Genomic DNA, 17,869 nt, shown 5'->3' on the forward strand with positions numbered 1-17,869 from the left:
AAGCCGGGATTGCTTTCCTGGGCATTTCCGGATGCTGCGCCCCCCTACACCAGCGACATGTGGGGAAGCCATTGTGATGGCTTACAGTCGCAGCGTTTTTATTGTTGTGCGTGTCCTCCAGACTTGGCCCGCTCATACACACGCGAAAAGTTAGCGAATGTTTCACCCCTATGCACCTAAAACACCTCAAAGAAGCCACCGCATTTCTCCTCATGAAGTCATGTTTGCACGGGAATGGGTGACTCGTATGCTGGCTCGTTGTCTTTCTTTGATGCTTCGCCCCTTTGTATATACGCACTGCAGGAAAGTAACTGTGGCGAGTGAGCACCGCTGACCAGTTTTTCATGTCGCGAGTGCTCGTTAGCACACGTCCGGTTGATCGCAAAACATGTTATACGACCACAATTTGTCGAAATTTCAAACATAGTAACCGGGAAACCGTGTTATCCAGGAACATGTCAACTGGGATAAAAATAGTGTAACACTATGGGTGATGCTTTACTTCCTGCAATTTTGAGCGTATGATAGGGGAAATGGTATGAACCGGGAACATGTCAACGAGGTTCTACTGCACTTACTGAATGGCAACATTTTGCAGCTGCTGCACTTTTGCATAATTCACTGTGCAGCCTTTTTGTCAAAGAGCAGACAGGAGCAAGAGATTCTGTCGATAAAGTAATACTGCACTAGGGCAAAATTCCGTTCAGAAAACTAGTGTAGGACCAGAACTGAATGTCAATTTGTCATTTACACTGCTTAGTTGTTTTACTCTACCATCATGTGTCATCAGTTGTAAAAAAGTTCATGAACAGGAAGAGTCATTAGAAAATTAATTTTGCCACATTAGTACATAGGTTCGGTTTTGGCTTGGGTTACAGAGTTCAACGTGCCAAAATGACTCGGGCTATGAGAGATACCATAGTGGAGGCCTGCTGCGGAAATTTCTACCACCTGGGGTTCTTTAACGTGCACTGACATCGCACAGTACACCGGCGCCTTACTTTGTGCCTCCATTGAAAAGTGGCCACTACGGTGCTGGGATTTGGTCCTGCGTCCTTGAGTTCAGCAGTCAAGCGCCGTCGCCACTGAGCCACTGCAGCGAGGCACATTGGCACATAGCTCAGGGGTGCAGCATGTACTAATATTGCATTGGTCACACAGAGCGTTGCGAGTTGTATTACTTAATTCTCGCATGGTTCTCGCATATATGTCCAGGGCTTGGGACTGCAAAGAAATTTCTTGTTTATGGCTTCATTGCTGCATAAACATTTGTAACTAACTGCGTATTTACCGCTTATGCTCATAATGATTACTAGGGTCTACTGCACACCAGAGAACATATGCTTAGGTGCCTCTTGTGGCATCATTTGTGGTTGTCATTTAGCCGGCGTGCCTTGGTAAATCATATGCCACATTTTTATGGCAAGAACCTTTCTTTGCATGCGCATTCACTGTTGCATCCTTCGTCAATTACTGCAGGAGCATACATCCCACAGTGTGATGAGGAGGGATACTTTCTGCCAGCCCAGTGCCACAGTAGTGCAGGCATGTGCTGGTGTGTTGACCGCCATGGTGCAGAGTTTGCCAACACACGCCGGAGAGACCGGCCTGATTGCGGTGAGTAAATGGTGTATGAAATCAAGATGGATTAGGCAAATATGAACCACTAAAATATTAAAACATACCCAGTGTATGTTTCACTGGAAGTACATCTCACAGTGTACTTGCCCATTTAAATTATATGTTGATGATTCTTCTGTATAACTAGTATTCTCCTCTCTGATTAATTGCATTACTTGCATCCTGAGAAGCTTTCCTGAGGAGCGTTGTTAATTTTTCTGCTTCGAATTTTCAGGGCATTTGTAAGCAATGCACTTTGTTAGTGGTGAAGTTATGAATTATAGCCACCTCTTCGGCTGAAAGCTGTTGTGCAGATGTTCTGTTCACGAAAAGTAAAAAAAAGCGACTGAAATTACATTTGTCAAAACTTGGGCAGGTTAGTGGTTGGTCATACCTAACCACTTCACCGTTTTGTTATATCAACGAATTTCTTAACAAAACTGCTTATTTCTTTTATTCCTGATTTCGGTTATTATTGCAATAAAAAGCATGCATTCGATCTTTAAAAAATATTTGAAGCAAACACGAAGTCAAATTAGCATATTGAACTTTATTATTTCTCACAATATGGAAAACCAACTTCCTGCTGGTAATGAACAATAAAAATTAAAAAATGACCACAGCCAACAATTTCTTCAAACTCTTTCACTGAGTTATGGTGACAAACAGTTGATTGCTTCACCGAGGAAGCTTTGGGACGGTGTGGTAAATTTCAATACAAGGGATCACGCATAACGGTTTGTTGCTGCTCTTGCACCAAAAAAACGTTTTTATGTGGTAGAAAAAAAAACGAAATTAACAGGTCAGTGCTGCCATCTGTCAAGCAAAGTGCCATCTAAGCCACAAACGAGCGCTGCTCGTCCGAAATGCTGAAGGAAAGAACCTATTCAGCGAGGACGAGCTATAGTCGTCCAAAACGGTTTGGGGACGGCTTGGCAAGGACGAGCGCAGCTTAAGCCACAAACGAGCTCTGCTCGTCCGAAATGCTGAAGGAAAGAACCTATTCAGCGAGGACGAGCTATAGTCGTCCAAAACGGTTTGGGGACGGCTTGGCAAGGACGAGCGCAGCTTGTCTGCAACGGTTCAGGGGTTAAAACAGCATGCACCAGACAACGGACAGAATAGACATACACATGAGCACCAAAGCAAATAATTTCACTTGGTTGTTCTGGTTTCCATCAGTAGCTTTGTTTTTAGAGAATGAAAATGAAGAGAATGAAATTTTTTAGAGTGGTGCCATGGGTGGTATGGAAATCAGCCGTTTCATACATTCTGTTTGGTTGCTGTAGCTTAATGCAGCCCAGGGACATGCAGGATGAACAGAAGGCACTCGCGACACACACTGAATCAACCTCCTGCGTCCAGTTCCTCCCGTGTGCCCCTGCACTGTATTATTATGCTATTAGGGATCACAAACTCGCCCGAATCTCAGCTTTAAAACTAGTTTGTTTGCAAGTGTTGCCTGACTAGCGCTGCCACCAGTGCCAGTGCGCATGACAAAATTGACACGCCAGACAGGCTTTTTCACTGCTACCTACTATGAATAAAGTGACAAACTATGAGGTGTGTACAGATCGATTTGGATCAGTCATGCAAGGCTGTAGGAAATAATTACCAAAGGCAACTACAGGCAGTACAATATCATGTGGTCAGCTCTTATTTCTTTGAACTGTCAAGTTTGCATTTGGCATTCGCCCTCACCATGTAGGCTTAGGTAATGGCAATAAAAATAATTGTTTTGCTTTTCCATCCTTCTTTAAAGCACCTTTAAAGAAGGGGGCATCATTTTAAGGCATCTTTGCGTCTGTACGGGAACAAAAAGATAAATTTTCAGTTGAAGCATGGCTTCTGTGGTATAGTCATTTGCTGCCCTTGCTACCTGCTGCTGCTTTTGCTAAAATGATGTCATGACTAAATGATTTGTAAAATGAAATGAATTGTTAAAAAACACAGGCCTTGGTTGCGCTTCAGCAGTGGCACTTGCGACCATCAGTCACTCTTGATTAATGATTATCATTTTTAAGACAATGTGCCGAAGCTTTCTTTCATAATGCAGCACAATGAAACGTGCATGCATGTGTCTTGAAATGGCATGTTGAATTTTGCTGTCAAAGCCATTAAATTTGATTAGCATTCTTTGTGTGCAACAGCATGGTGCCTCAGATAACAAGTATTCAAACTGCTCTTTAGCCGCGGATGTAGCGCATCTCTTTTGAAAAATAAAACATGCATTTGTTCTTGAAATGCAAACGAAAGACAGTCAGTAAATGAGTCACAGAAAGTTATGCACTCTTTACATCTTTAGATATTTAGTTTGAAATGACTTTTACTCTTTAGTGTAACCTCTGCAACATCTCCTTCATAAAATCTTTTATTCAGCCATATACACACTTGCCATTTGATATGACTTCGTCGTGGTAGAGCTGGATCCTGTCATTCAGCAGGTGTGCTTATTTTCTCGAGATTGCAGTCTAAGTTTCATTGTGGTTGAGAGTTCACTGTCCCATTTTGCTTTTTTAAGTAGCTTAGCTATGCTCTATAAGAATGTCAGAACAATCGAAGCCATGACAGCTGAAGATATGGAAGTATCACAGCACTAGAACCACGGACAACTGCTGTTGCCACTTAAACAGTAATAGTTGTCCGTGCAGCCTCAGCTTAGCTCCTTGGCTGCCATAGCTTGCTTCATCCAGTAAAAACTGTCCTCAAAAAGAAACATTTCATATTGAACCTATTAAAAGTATTGGCTGAGATGGTAGGAAATAGCTTGCTCATCGAGAATTATGGATCGTTACAAAGGTGGGAGTGGGTGTAGATAAGGTTGCATTGAAGAGCCACGGTTTTTGATGATGTATCCAACTGTTTTTGTTTTTACCTTTCATTGGCTGCTGTAATCAGCTTCCTTTTTACTTCGTAGTTAGCTACCCATATGGCTTAGTGGTGCCTGACTCACTGGTCTCGGTTTGATATCTGTGTAGTTATGTGTCCGATTAGCAGCAAGAAGTACACAATGTGTATGAGTCAAAAGATTGAAGGAGCTGTTGCTAAAAAACACTAGACAGTGAAAATGCTGCTGCAGCCGTACTGTAGCTAATGTGCTAGTCCCCTGTTGCAGAGTCACTGATGAACAAGACCAACCGTGACAAGTCACTCGAGGACGACACAGAAGAGGACAGTGATGAGGTTAAAGACAACAAGGATGAAGGATCGGGAGACCGCATTCAGGACTTCTGAGTTTCGTCCCCCAAACAAGCGGCCATTTAAGCCCTGCCTCTTACCTTTCTCCTTCAAGCCCTTTTACCATTCGCCATCGTTTCTTCCTGATGCACCCGCTTGTTCTGTCGGTGATGGCAAGTGCAATAGTCTGTACTTCATCCGTTCTGATTTGCAGCAAGGAAAAAGAGAGAACAGTGGATTTCAGGAAGAGCCACGTTTACCTTCAACAGTTGTTCCCACATGTGTCCCTTACATTAGCATAAACTGGCAGCAGTGGTGGCAGTCCAGTATCGATGCATTGGCTTTGTTTCTTGTTAGTCATGTTGGACTCGTGTTGCAATGCTCCGGTGATGTCTTTCATTGTGGACTTATTCTTTTGTGCCCTCCCAATTTGACAGATAGTCTCACAGCTCTTTATCTTAACATGATGAGGGCAGTTGTATCCGATTATGTTAAAATTTATGCTTTACTGTCTGCTTTTTTTATGGTGCCAGTTTTAAAGGAGACATTGCTTTTGAATAACCTTAAAAAAGTGTTAATTCGTGGAAACATGCTTTATTTGAAATACAGAATGCTTGAACCCAGGTTTCTCTTTGTTATGCTTTTGGGCTACATTGTTAAAATGGTCACATTTTCCTTTTTTGAGCATGAAGAAAACAATTAGTTTGAGAAACTTTATGCTATGGTTTGTTAAGCTACATGCATTTGTTTGTTCAGTCTGGAAACCAGTTTGTCAATACCTTGTGGGTTTTGTTTTGTTCATGATGTGTATTTTCTGCACTTTTCAAGTATGTACGGCCCGAAATGTGTGGATGCATTGCATTTTTCATTTGGCCCATTGTTTTAAAGATGCTGAACAAATGTTTTAGTTGCTGCCTAAAGCTATGAGCATAAACAGGACATGCTTACAAAACATGAGCAACGTGCATTTTGTGTATACGCACATTTTTAACATGTCGCATTTAAAGTCAGAGAAACGAAGCTGCCTCGTAACATTGTAATGGTTGCTGCCTTCATCAGTAATAAATACACCATGTTTTTAAGACATTATTACCGTAAAAAAAAAAGAATTCGAGAAAGAAAGGAAAACATGCATCATGCTTGCTCTCCACATTCTCATAGTTTTGTGCAGGTTTCTCGACAGCTATTTATTAAGCCATAAATGCGATCTTGAATATTTGTTGAGCAAGTCTTGTTTTATATTGAATTATATTTGTGTCACAATTTTCAGTTGTTGTGGGCTATGCTTGTAAATGCAAAAGAGGCTGAACTACTTAAAGCAGTGGGGCGGCAGTACCATGCATTTATACAAAAACATTGTGTTTCTCCTTTTGTCTACTTTATATGTATGCTTTGCATTTTTAAAGCAGTTATTTTTTGTGTGTCTGCATGGAAAATGGCAAATCCTTTAGCAGCCTGATTTTTGTAGAATTTGCACAAAGCCAACAGAATCCAAGTCTTCCATTTAAGTTGAGTGCCACTGGTATTCTCTCTTGGTTAAAAGGTGTGTTCCCTGGTTTAGCCCTGTGTTTTGGCTTCCTGGGTCCGTAACTGATGGTTGTGTTTTTGAGCACTCTCAAACCCTCTTGCGGTATTTTGTTTGCATTAACCAACTGCTTACAGTTGAATTTTTTGTTGTTGTTATCAGCTGTGTAACAAGAAGTGAGCATACAGATTTGACCGTCACTTGTTTCACAGCAACGGGCTTACAAGTGGCACAGAGCTAATTAGTGCACTGTCTTCCAAGTAGCCAATTCAGTGATTCAGTGTACAAACCTTTCTGTGATAGTATAAACAATTGTGCCATAGTGATTTGCTGAATCTTTCATTTTCTCTCCTACGCCTACTTTAAAGCTACAGCAGTGAAATATTCTACGGCAACATTTTTAAGTTGCAGTTATGTTTATCCTACTTTGAGACTGTTTAGTTCAGTATGTAGTACCAATATCTGCAATTTTGTACATTGTGTTGGTAGAACTAGTGGTAAGCGGCTATTGTGTGTGTTATTCTACAACCACCATTGCTATTGCATCATGGATGTTAAAATCACTTCAGAAGAGCTCTTTTAAAAAAAAAAAAAAGTACTCCCTTACATTCAATATTCTGTTTAATGGAAATAATGTTACACTTGTGATGGTAACCTTTTATTTTCTTAGACGGGCTGCATACAGTCCAGCATGATTATATATTACATTTTGTAAAGTTTTCTTTACATTATGATGACTTGATGAAGGTAGAACAAAAGTTAAAAATTTGAACTAGTCATTCAGTTTGAATTAAATTTTCATGGTTGCTATGTATTAGCAGTACTATATGCTTTTCAGCAAAATTTTATCCTTGCATAATTTTAGAGAAACTTTTATATGCTGCATTGGGAAAGTGAGTGTGCCTAATCAGAAAAACTGCAGTTCTAAAATTGCTGCAGGCTTCTCTATTTCGCTCTAGTAGCTGACTCTAGAAAAGCGCCTAGTTGTTTGGGGTTTTGTTTTTTTTTTTTGTGCGTGTGTGTGGTATAACTGTCTTTTGAATTGTTCGTTGTTTTTTATTTACACAATACTGCAGACCTTCATATAGGTCCAGGCAAAGGGGATGGAAGGGGAACAGAAATACAATACAGAAGCGCAAAAATACTCCCAGAATTATTGAACACACGGCATTTTAATTCCTTGTGCAGTTTTGGTTCACAAGCTGTGCAGAAATAATGTTTATTGTCCTTGATTGGAGCAGTAGTTTTCTTAGGTGGTCTAGTGTAAAATGCAAACTGCAAAAAATATACTCTCCATTTTAAGTGGCTGCAGTTTCATTTAAGGAACTGAAAGAGCCTGAAAATTTGCTGCAAAATTAATCCTCTATTTAAGATTTTGTTCCGAAGTTTAAACTTTTCACATGGTGGAAATTTGCCATTGGGCATGCCTCATTATACAGGAGTTCCATTATATTTGACATGGATTTACCATGCAGGTGCTCCTATAGTTACTGAGCACTGCTCTTAAAGTCAGGTAATATGGCCAGATGGACATGCCCTTGAAGCATATTTGTGAGCAGTAATTGATTTACTGTTAACACGTACTGATTGACCTTCCAATGAATGTGTTGTAATCAGTCTTTGTTTAATGAAATGAAACATCCCCTATTCTCTACAGTAAGTGCATATTCATATTAAATAGTGCAAAAAATGATGATTGCAACAAAGATGTTCACTGATTGATCGGTAGACATTGAGTGTCGCTTCATAAAGTATTTGGAGCATTTCAGTAAACTTTGATGTCTAGTTCTCTATTTTAATGACCAGAAATAAACACTGTGAATGTGTTTTTGGGTGATCTAGAAAGGTACTTTTAGTTGAAAATTTCTAGTTTTTCCCTGTATCCCCAGTGGCCCATGATTGCGGAGAAAGCCACAATATTTTCATCTGAGGGCTTAAGCACGATTAAAAGCTTGAGCTAGTCCTCACCTTTGAATCTCACCGCCCGTATCATTACATGCTAGTGCACTGAAAAGCAGTTTAACAAAGTTCAATTCTCTGACTTTGGCCACTCCCTTTAGATAAGGAGTCTCGGCAGCCATGCATTAAAGAAGACTCAGGCAGAATGCAAACAGTCTCTCATGTCCGAATATCTCTCTTACCATAACAGAAGAAGATCTGAAGACAAGTTTTATGGTTAATTTTTTTTATTGGTTATTATTCAATGCTTGAAGGTTTGTACACAGTAATCTAGGAAACTCAAATGAGCATAAAACCATTTAGTTATTGTTTCTTCCTGTGTTGCTTCATTCTTTAATAACCTTTCAGTTCAGGCTATAGCCTGATCTTAGGACTTTGATGTGACATCATTTCTAAAAGGTGTGCAGAGAATTCAAGGAAAATGTTTGTTTTTCACCAAAGGTCTTGTCATTAAATTCTGAGCAGAAGCCTTTTATGTGACGTCAGTCCTTACCTACTGCAGTGTGCATAGGCTGCATGCTGAATAAATTGAAACATTTCTAAAGATGTTATTGCTATTGCTGTGTGTGCATAAGTTTTAGATGTTGGCCAGTGGCTTACATTCCCCTTGTGGGAGCATTTGAACAACCATGTGTGCAAAATGCCTGCTGAGTGCATTTACATGTGCAAGCAGTAACAATTGTTTCGTTGTCTTCTACACTGGTTCTTGCATTTTAAGAATGTGCACAGCACATCTTCGAAGCCCGTTGCTTGTGAAACAAGCCTTCAGTGCCCTCTTTTTGTATACATCTGTGTTTTCTTTGAACATGGAGAGGTGAGATAGGGAAGCACATTCAAGTGAAGGCTGCGAAAGAGAACTACTGCTGTTGGTGTAAGAGTATTGGCTTGTTGGTTGGTCTACCAGGGTCTCTGTTTATTGTTCCCTGACATGGCTGAATGTCTACACATAACAGCTCTTGCATTTTTTTTGTTGCCTGAAAAGCTTATAGAAGCAGTGAGAATTTTCAAGATGAGACCTTTTAGTGCATGCCCTCTGTTCTGCGACCATGAGCCTCTGTGGAACCTTTGTGTTCTGTACATGTGTTTATAGCACATGCAGAATTTAGCACCTGCAGATTTAGCGCACATAAAAAAATTAGCGTGTACAAAATGTTCACATTCTGTGCACGTGTTCTGCCTCTCCTTCCCCATTTTCCTCCTCTAAGGCAGAAGGGCAACCTTTGAGGGTATGCATTTGTGTTTTTGAGTCTTGTGTTGGTGTTTGGATCTGCTCAGAGATTGGGCAGTGTGTGGCAGAGCTGTTGCTGCTATTGTATTTCTCACTGTTTTTGTGACTCCTAGATACATGCTTAAATTGTACAATATTCAAGAGAGGATGATGAAGAAGAAAAAAAGCTCCACTTAAGCCCAGCATCCACAGACGCAATTCTTTGACTATATGTCAGCCGCTGTGAGCAAGAGCCAGAAACTTTGCATCATTGTTGTGCTGTCAAGTCCTGTTTGTGGCACAGCTGATGTTCAGCTGAAACTAAGGGACCCGCATTCTTTGCTATTTAGATGGCATTTAATGCTCACATAAGGCTTAGCTCTTGAAATTGCGTAAAATTTTTCCATCAGAGAGCTCTCACTTGGTGCATTGAAATTAGATAAACTTTTGAAGGTTTTGTGAGCATTCTCAAGTTCGTTGCATTCCCTTTTGTTTTTGGCCAACGACTTTCTGTGATGCCTTGTTATCTCTGGCTGACTTGAAATTGGCACAAACCATCTAGATGAATACAGAAAATGCATTTGCTATTTTTTCTTTAGAATGGGTGTTGCTTACGACATGTTGCTGGTCACATTTGAGATTGAAAAATTTAGTACTGGGCTTAACGTGTCTAGTGGATGGTAGTCCACATTGCATAAATAGCATCTTTGTTTGACAAAGTGTAGCAGTACAAATGTCTTCTTTTCTGTCTTATAAGTGCCATCCGATGTTTTTCTGTATGCATTTACGCCTAATGTATTTACTACTTGCATATGGTCATGGTAACCACTACGTAACAATGTTTTTTGTAGGCTGTGATGAATAAAGTACCACTACAAGATGTATGTTTGTGTAGAGGCGCTTGTTAATAGGAAAAGATGACTCTCATTTTGAAAAGGGGCAGGCACATGTCATCTGCTTGAAGAAGCAACATACAGGTAGTTACACATGGCACTTCTTTCTCAGAGTCAAAGTTTTGCCTCTTTAATGTGTGAACCTTGTTCTCTTGCTGCTGTCTTCATTATCACCCTTCATTGGAAGCCACACACTTGAAGGGTTATAAAATGCACGTGGCTCTTTACAGCACTGCAAATTTTTACATCAACTGAAATTCATGAATGCATAAAAATGAGCCACAGGGTCTATTCTCTACGAACACCTGTCTTCAGAAGTTTGTAAAACATGACATTGGCAAAGGCTCTTTACTTCTTTGCATCGGGCATATTGCTTCATATATACAGTGGTCAAGACATGTAATTCGCCTACTTTTAACCAGGTTGCATGTAGGTAAAACCCAGTTTTACTTCATTCTTGTGTCCCAAACAGATGTCTTAAAAATCGGGTCAAAACATTTCTGCTTCCAAAGTGCTCTTTTTGTGAAACATAACTTTCTAGTACATAAAATCACACTGCATGAAGACTGACTGTTATTCTGTGCTTATTAATGTGAAAGCATTAGTAGGCTATGTCGGCAAGGTGGCGTGTACAGAACATGTCCGCAGCCGTTGTGTCGTTCTTAGAAGTGTTACGATCAAATGGTTGGTTGTGATTGATACAGGATGATATGAGAATGCGGCAGAAAAAAATATGCCAATAGGATGATTAATGTAAAAGTAAAATCAAACACACCAATATGGATGCGACGACACGCCAACCGGAAGTGGATGTGTTTCTGACTTAATAATTAGTTTTCAGAAAAGGAAGGGCGCAGTATCTGCCATTTCTGTGGACACCTGAACCGCACCGTAAGGGAAGGGAGTAAGGTAGGAGTGAAAGCGGAAAGAGGGAGAGGAGTGCCGTAGTGGAGGGCTGTGGAGTAATTTCACCACCTGGGTACTTTAACGTGCACTGACAACGTACAGCACACAGACGCCTCTTTGTTTCGATGGAGGCGAAACGAAGCCGCCGCCGGTCAGGACAAGGAAAGAAAATTTCTACTGTGCGGCACTAGCTCTGGCCTTGTTAGCAAAAGCTATACAAAGGGCGCGCGATGTACCATGTGCAGTAGCAACGCTCGGGCTTTTGCATTTCTCTAGTGCAAATTCTGCAGTGCTCTCGCAATTTTTTTAATGAGGCGTTTTCAGGTAACCTGAGACCTCTTATCACTTGTTATTCATAACATCTGAGGATTAGTCAAATACATTTTGGAAATTGGAGGACAAAACATAGAAACTGAATAGTCGGCTCATTGGAGATGTATTGAGTCAATACCCACTCTGGTGACATATTGCTCCAAGGTTCTTGTGTGTTAAATGGTCACTGTAATGTTGAACGAATGTTTTGGAATGTAGAAAGGCAGGCATGTCTTGCTTGGGCCCAAAAGTGCTGCACAGGAGATGGTAACATGTGCTAGGTACAAGATAATTTTACTTAAAAAATCCTATTTTATAACTTAAATGCACCTTCCACTGCCACATTGTTTATGAAAGTAATGAGCATCAAAGTCCCTAAATTTATTCTTTTAATTTTATTGTCGTGGTGCAAAGAACGCGATCCGAGAAAGAAAGAAAAAAAAAAACCTGAACTATGAAATGGCTCGCCCGATTTGTGGTGTAAGAAGTGTTCGAGAAATATCTCCGAATTGTACCCCTACTTCCACCTCTAATTCCGTGAAAATAACACCCAAAAACAGAATTGCTTTAAAATGGGCCTTTTGAGCCATGGTTATATCTTGCGTCAATTTAATAGCTGTGTTGTTAGACATCGACAGCGATGCGGCAATTGGTACCCCTCTTTGCATGCAGTCCATCCAGACAGCGGCGTCGACCGATTTTTATGACTGGACTCGGACCATGAGGGACGCAGTAGTCCACAAGGCTCGAGAATCCGGATAATACGACCCCGTGGGGTTCTTTAACGTGCATTAAATTGACATCGCACAGTACGAGGGCGCCTTGCTTTTCGCCTCCACCGATAAGCGGCCGGTATATTTGATCCCGCGTCCTTGGGCTTAGCAATCGAGCGCATGCATTGTGCCACGGCAGCGGGGTATTTTACTGTACTAATTCAAGTTGGGCACCTTGTTACAATTGGAGTTTGGATTTTGGAGCCGGAGTCTATGGATAGCCATATCACTTTTTTTAGAATTTCTAACTTCCTCGCTGCGCTGTGACTGAATATTTCGGTTATCACTCACCCTGGTTATTCGAAAAGCGCGCCAAGTAACGGCCGCCACTACACTCACGTCACTCGGTGGCATACTGGCATACGTCGGAGCTCGTGAATCCTGTTAATTGGGAATACATCGCGGCGGCTGCACCATTTTGGTACAAATTAGGTTTACTGCGCCAAAAAAACATTAAAATGGCCGAAATTGCGCAAATCTGTGCCAAATGCCGAGGGAGCCCTATTTCCTTCTCTCTGTGTTACAGATTTCTTGTTCTCGGAGGGGTCTTTGACAGTATCCGAAATTCTTGAGTGTCCTCGAACAGCACAGCACTTGCTGTTCAGTTCGATTCACACCGCTAGCTTATAACTGTGCGTCATATCCCTTCTAATCTTCGATCGTAATTACAGAAATTTCTTCATTTGAACTCGCGGGCAGCCACTCCGGAGTTTCCAAGCGGCGCTCACATCAGTCATTATGCTAATATGATGCTAAATAGCGCGCGCACGTGAAGGCTTACATAAAGAACAATTAGAACCGAGAGCAATCATGGCATCACGCGCTGCACGCGCTCGTCTAACGCGCGTTGGAGAAAAGAGGCAGGGGGCGGCTTCTATTAAATATAATTAGTCGGGGCTAGATGGTCGGATGCGTATTATCTGGATGATCTAGGCTTGCTGGTTCAGGTTGTCACTGGTCAGGGCGCCTCTGCTCATGTGTCGTATTACCCTTGTCAGGTTTAAAACAACTTGCTAGGCGTGTTGGTATATCATGCTTACAATCACACAGCAATTGAAACTTTCCAGACATCCGTGTACTCTGTTGTCTGGTTGGTTCAAGCAACGGCGGGGCGATAGATGAAGAAACTGGCAGATGATTCCTTACTCACATTATCACCCACAACCTAAAAAAGAAAAAAGAAAGGAAAAAAAAAAGGCAAAACAACTGAGGTACGTGTTGAGGCGGTGTCGGGCGGCTGGTCCTGGAAGTATAGCGAGACGAGCAAAGCTGCGCGGCACATGTGAGCTCCTGTAGGCGATCGGACTCCGATTCCAACATGCGCAGCTACACAGAGAATAAAGTGATGGCAAGAGTAACAGCCTCGGAGCCAGTCGCTCAACTGTGTCACGGATGTGCACTGCGGCTGCCCGCATGGTAAATCCCACGGCATACTTTCGTTTCCATGCCGTTGGTTTGTGGCAGCATGGACCCAAACAGCAACTTGCAGTGCGTTGATACTGCATAGTACGCAAAGACTATAAGCAGTTTATGCCCCGTCGAGATCAGCATGTGATAGAGAGGATTCCAGGGAAGCTTGTAAAAGATGGGGACATATTTTACCTTTTATATCTATCTTATATATCTTACATATATATATATATATATATATATATATATATATATATATATATATATATATATATATATATATATATATATATATATATATATATATATATATATATATATATAGGCAAGGGAAGATGAGGATGACGAAGCAGCGTCTCGTGCTGAGACTCTCAAGTGTACACAGCTGGTTTTTCGACGCTCGTCCTCCGGCCAATAAAACCCCGCTGGTAACATCTCCAAACAGGCACAAGTCCAGTACAAGAGCTAAACAGTCATTGTGCTCGCTGAACTTCTTCCCGAAAATTGCGACGTCGTCCAAGTAACACATACACACCTCCCACTTCGAACCGCGGAGTATTGTGTCCATGAATCGTTTAAAGCTGGCGGGTACATTACAGAGGACGAATGGCATCACATTAAATTCGTAAAGGTCATCGGGTGTAATAAACCGATTTTTCTCTTTGTCCGCCCGATGGACAGGTATTTTTTGCCAGTAGCCCGATATGAGGTCAACGGTGGAAAAGTAGGAGGCAGAAAAAAGACAGTCAATGGCGTCGTCTATTAGACGACGCAGTAGTCAACACAAAAATTCCATGTGCCGTCCTTATTCTTCCTGACAAGAATCACGGGAGCAGCCGAAGGACTCGATGACTCTTGGATAACACCCTTCGTTAACATTTCCTTGACTTCATCAGTTTGCGTTCAGATGGGGACACTCGGTAGGGCTTCTGTCGAATCGGATGTGAAGCGCCAGTGTCGATCCTGTTGAAGACACGTGAAGGAGGAATTAAAGATGGGCCGCCTGGTTGGGAAAAGTCAAACAAGGAGGAGTGCCGCCCTAGAATGACCAGCAGTGCACGGCGCTCTTTAGTTGAGAGCAAGGAGTCAATCATGCGAAGATATCGGTATCAGTCCAGTCACTGCTTTCTCGGCGGTGTCGGTATTCAAGTCAACAGACATTGGTGGGTCGATCGATACTGCAGCTGGATGCAGGTTTCAAACCTGTGGGAAGAATTACAGATTCGGTGGAGCAATTCACTGTCCAGAGCGCAATGCGACCTATGGCGACAGACACCATGGCATGAGGAATCGAGACACTTTTTCTTGATGAAGGTAAGGTGCACCGGTTCTAGAGTCGCCTCAGACATATTAAGGGTGGCGTCGCGGCAGAAAGCCTGTGCATATACAGCCGAAGATAGAGGCACAATGGCATCTTCAGAAACACAAAAGACGCATCACTACACAAGTCTTCCATCAGACCAGGCTAACACATTTGCCGACGCTAAGCTCACCAACGTGGCAGTCGAAATATTGGCGCCACAGATCTTCAAAAAGTCGATCCCAAGAATGACGTCGTGCGTTGATCGGGCGAACACTGTCATTTCCGCACGGATCACTTCACCAGCCAAGGAAACGTTAACACTGCATGCACACCCCAATATCAAGCAATGGTTCGGAACTCGCACCACAAAACTAAACACTTAAGACTTCCGAAGTGATGCTTAAAAGCAACACTCATTACGGATATGGTGACCCCGTTACCAACTATATGCCATGACAGGCACACGGGCACACCATCAACTAAAACGTGGGTTTAGTTCCGTAACATCAGCAATGGCGGGGGTATCTCAGCAGCGAACGTCCAGTGACCTCACCCCATCGGTCGCGCCGACTATTTTTCCAGCGGCGGTGAGCGGCGCCGGGGCGATGGAGAGCGGCGCGAGCGGGAAGCCGGAAGTGGTTTCATGCTTCTTTTCGATTCGGGTGAAAGATTCCGCAGCGGAATTCAGGAGGGTAGCGCGAACGCCGAGAAGAACCAGGATTGTAATCCTGCTGCTCAGGGTAGTTCACGAAGCCGTAACGCGGTGCTTGGCGGCGAGGACATGATCGCGAGATGTGGCCGGGTTGACCGCAGCGGTAGCCCGCAGGAGGTCGAGGAAAAGGTGGCGCGAGCAAGTATAGTCACCACTCAGAGCGTCGCGTCGACAGTTGTCATACTGGATATGTGTCGGCTGGTAGTAGCGGGTCCGTTGCCTTGGGGTGACCTCGGTATGTATTGCTCTGCCGCAGCTCCTGCGGTCCCCAGTATTCGTCGAAGTCCGCTGTATTAACGGCGGGGGTAGGAGAAGGTTGCGGTGGATGAGATGAAAGGAGGCTGAAGAACCCCAAGCTAATTCTAGCAACCCGGTCACTTCTTGCGAACGGTCTGACGGATTGTGGAGGCCAGATCGTCAGACGATGTTATACGTCAGCAGTGTTAACAGCAGACACCGCCATCACGCCAACCAAACGTCCGAACTTGGGTGTTATCTGACGCATTTTCAGTGTCTCGAACGCGCGGAAGTTCTGAATCACGTCAGCCACTGAATCAAAGACTGATTTGCCGATAAGGAACTTATAGATGTCTTCGGCAAACCCTTTGAGCAGATGGCCAACTTTGTAATCTTCCGTCGTGCGAGGAGAGACATGCTTGCACATCTTCAAGACCCCCTCGAGATACTTGGTGCATATATGTTTCACCAGGAACTTTCACCAGAGCGGCTAAGCTCTTTGAGAGAGGGCTTGTTCATCTCGCTTCTTCTTCAAGTCAATCTCCAAAGCACTTTTTGATCTCTTCTACAAAGCGGTCCCAGGTGGTGAAAGTGTCCTCGTAGTTGTCGTACTATGTCAGGGCCTTGTCGTTTAGCGCGAAGACCACGTTGGATAGCTGGGAGAAAGAGTCCCACTTATTGTAACGGTTCACCCGCTGGTAATGAGTGAGCCACTCATCCACGTCTTCGCTAGATGAGCCTGTGAACGAACGCGGCTCCCGGTGATGCTGGCATGAGCTGCTAGGCACGATCCTCGGAGCGTCACTGTCAACAGAAATCGTAGGCACATATGGCAGCAAGCCAGCAAGACGGCGACTTCGGCGTAGTTCAAGCTGGGGATCCGTCTTCGGGGTTTCTGGTGAACGTCTACCCCGCACCTCTCACCAAGATGTTACGAGCGGGGTTTTATTGGTCGGAGGACAACGTCGAAAAAATTGGCAGCGGATCAGCTCGGTTACGCCAGGATATACATAGCGAGAGCTACTTTCCTCTGGTTTCGCCATGTTGCCGAGCCATTGTTGAGCTTATATTGATTAGCAATGAAGAGACATTGGTCGTCACACAGAACGGTATGATCAGTTGCATTACGGGCCTTGTCGTCGGTTCCCCTTAATCTTCCGAAGGCACTACCTGGGCTGCTATGCGCCGCCTGTTACGCTCTGCATCCTGGTGTCTCCGCTTGGCGAGACATTCTTCTCTTTGTTCAGGCGTCTCTGCTGCTGGCTTGGTCTTTCGGTATTCATTCTTTATCTGCTGAATGGCCAACTGCCAGGCGACAATTACTGGATCCCAGGAATTGAGCCTCTCCTGTCGATACCGCCGCTGATCAGCGGCCCGACTCTCCTTCTCCATGCGAAACGACTGTGCTGCACTGCCGTGTCTCTCCTCCGTTTATACACACAGTTGCGCATGTACAGTTATGCGCATAGCTAGCACGTGGCATGCGCGTGACGTCACGCACGGCAGCGAAGCTCTGATGTAACGCCACTCGCACCTGCTCCTCCTCTCCGCGGCGCATTCCACGCATTCCAGAGCGGTTCCATGGTGAAAATGCTCGATTGGTATCCGAATTTATATATTACATATATATATATATATTACATATATATATATATATTACATATATATATATATATTACATATATATATATATATATATATATATATATATATATATATATATATATATATATATATATATATATATATATATATACACAGACATGGTTTGCTTGTTACTAATGGGCCAGAGTTAAATTCAAACAGGATGTCACACAACTTTCCCGATTATCTAT

At 42.9% G+C, this 17,869-nt stretch overlaps 1 protein-coding gene across 1 annotated transcript in view; it reads left to right on the plus strand.

The window, feature by feature from the left end:
* Positions 1-10,372, plus strand: part of Cow (Proteoglycan Cow) — a 37,366-nt gene extending 26,994 nt beyond the window's left edge. The window contains exons 10-11 of the mRNA XM_084588292.1: positions 1,480-1,617; positions 4,736-10,372. Coding sequence (XP_084444418.1) covers positions 1,480-1,617; positions 4,736-4,854 — 257 coding nt within the window. The 3' untranslated portion in view covers positions 4,855-10,372. The remainder of the gene's footprint in view (positions 1-1,479; positions 1,618-4,735) is intronic.
* Positions 10,373-17,869: the final 7,497 nt, after the last annotated feature.

The sequence above is a fragment of the Amblyomma maculatum genome, chromosome 1, assembly GCF_055883805.1.
Source record: "Amblyomma maculatum isolate TAMU_Amacu chromosome 1, ASM5588380v1, whole genome shotgun sequence".
NCBI classification, from domain to species: Eukaryota; Metazoa; Arthropoda; class Arachnida; order Ixodida; family Ixodidae; genus Amblyomma; species Amblyomma maculatum.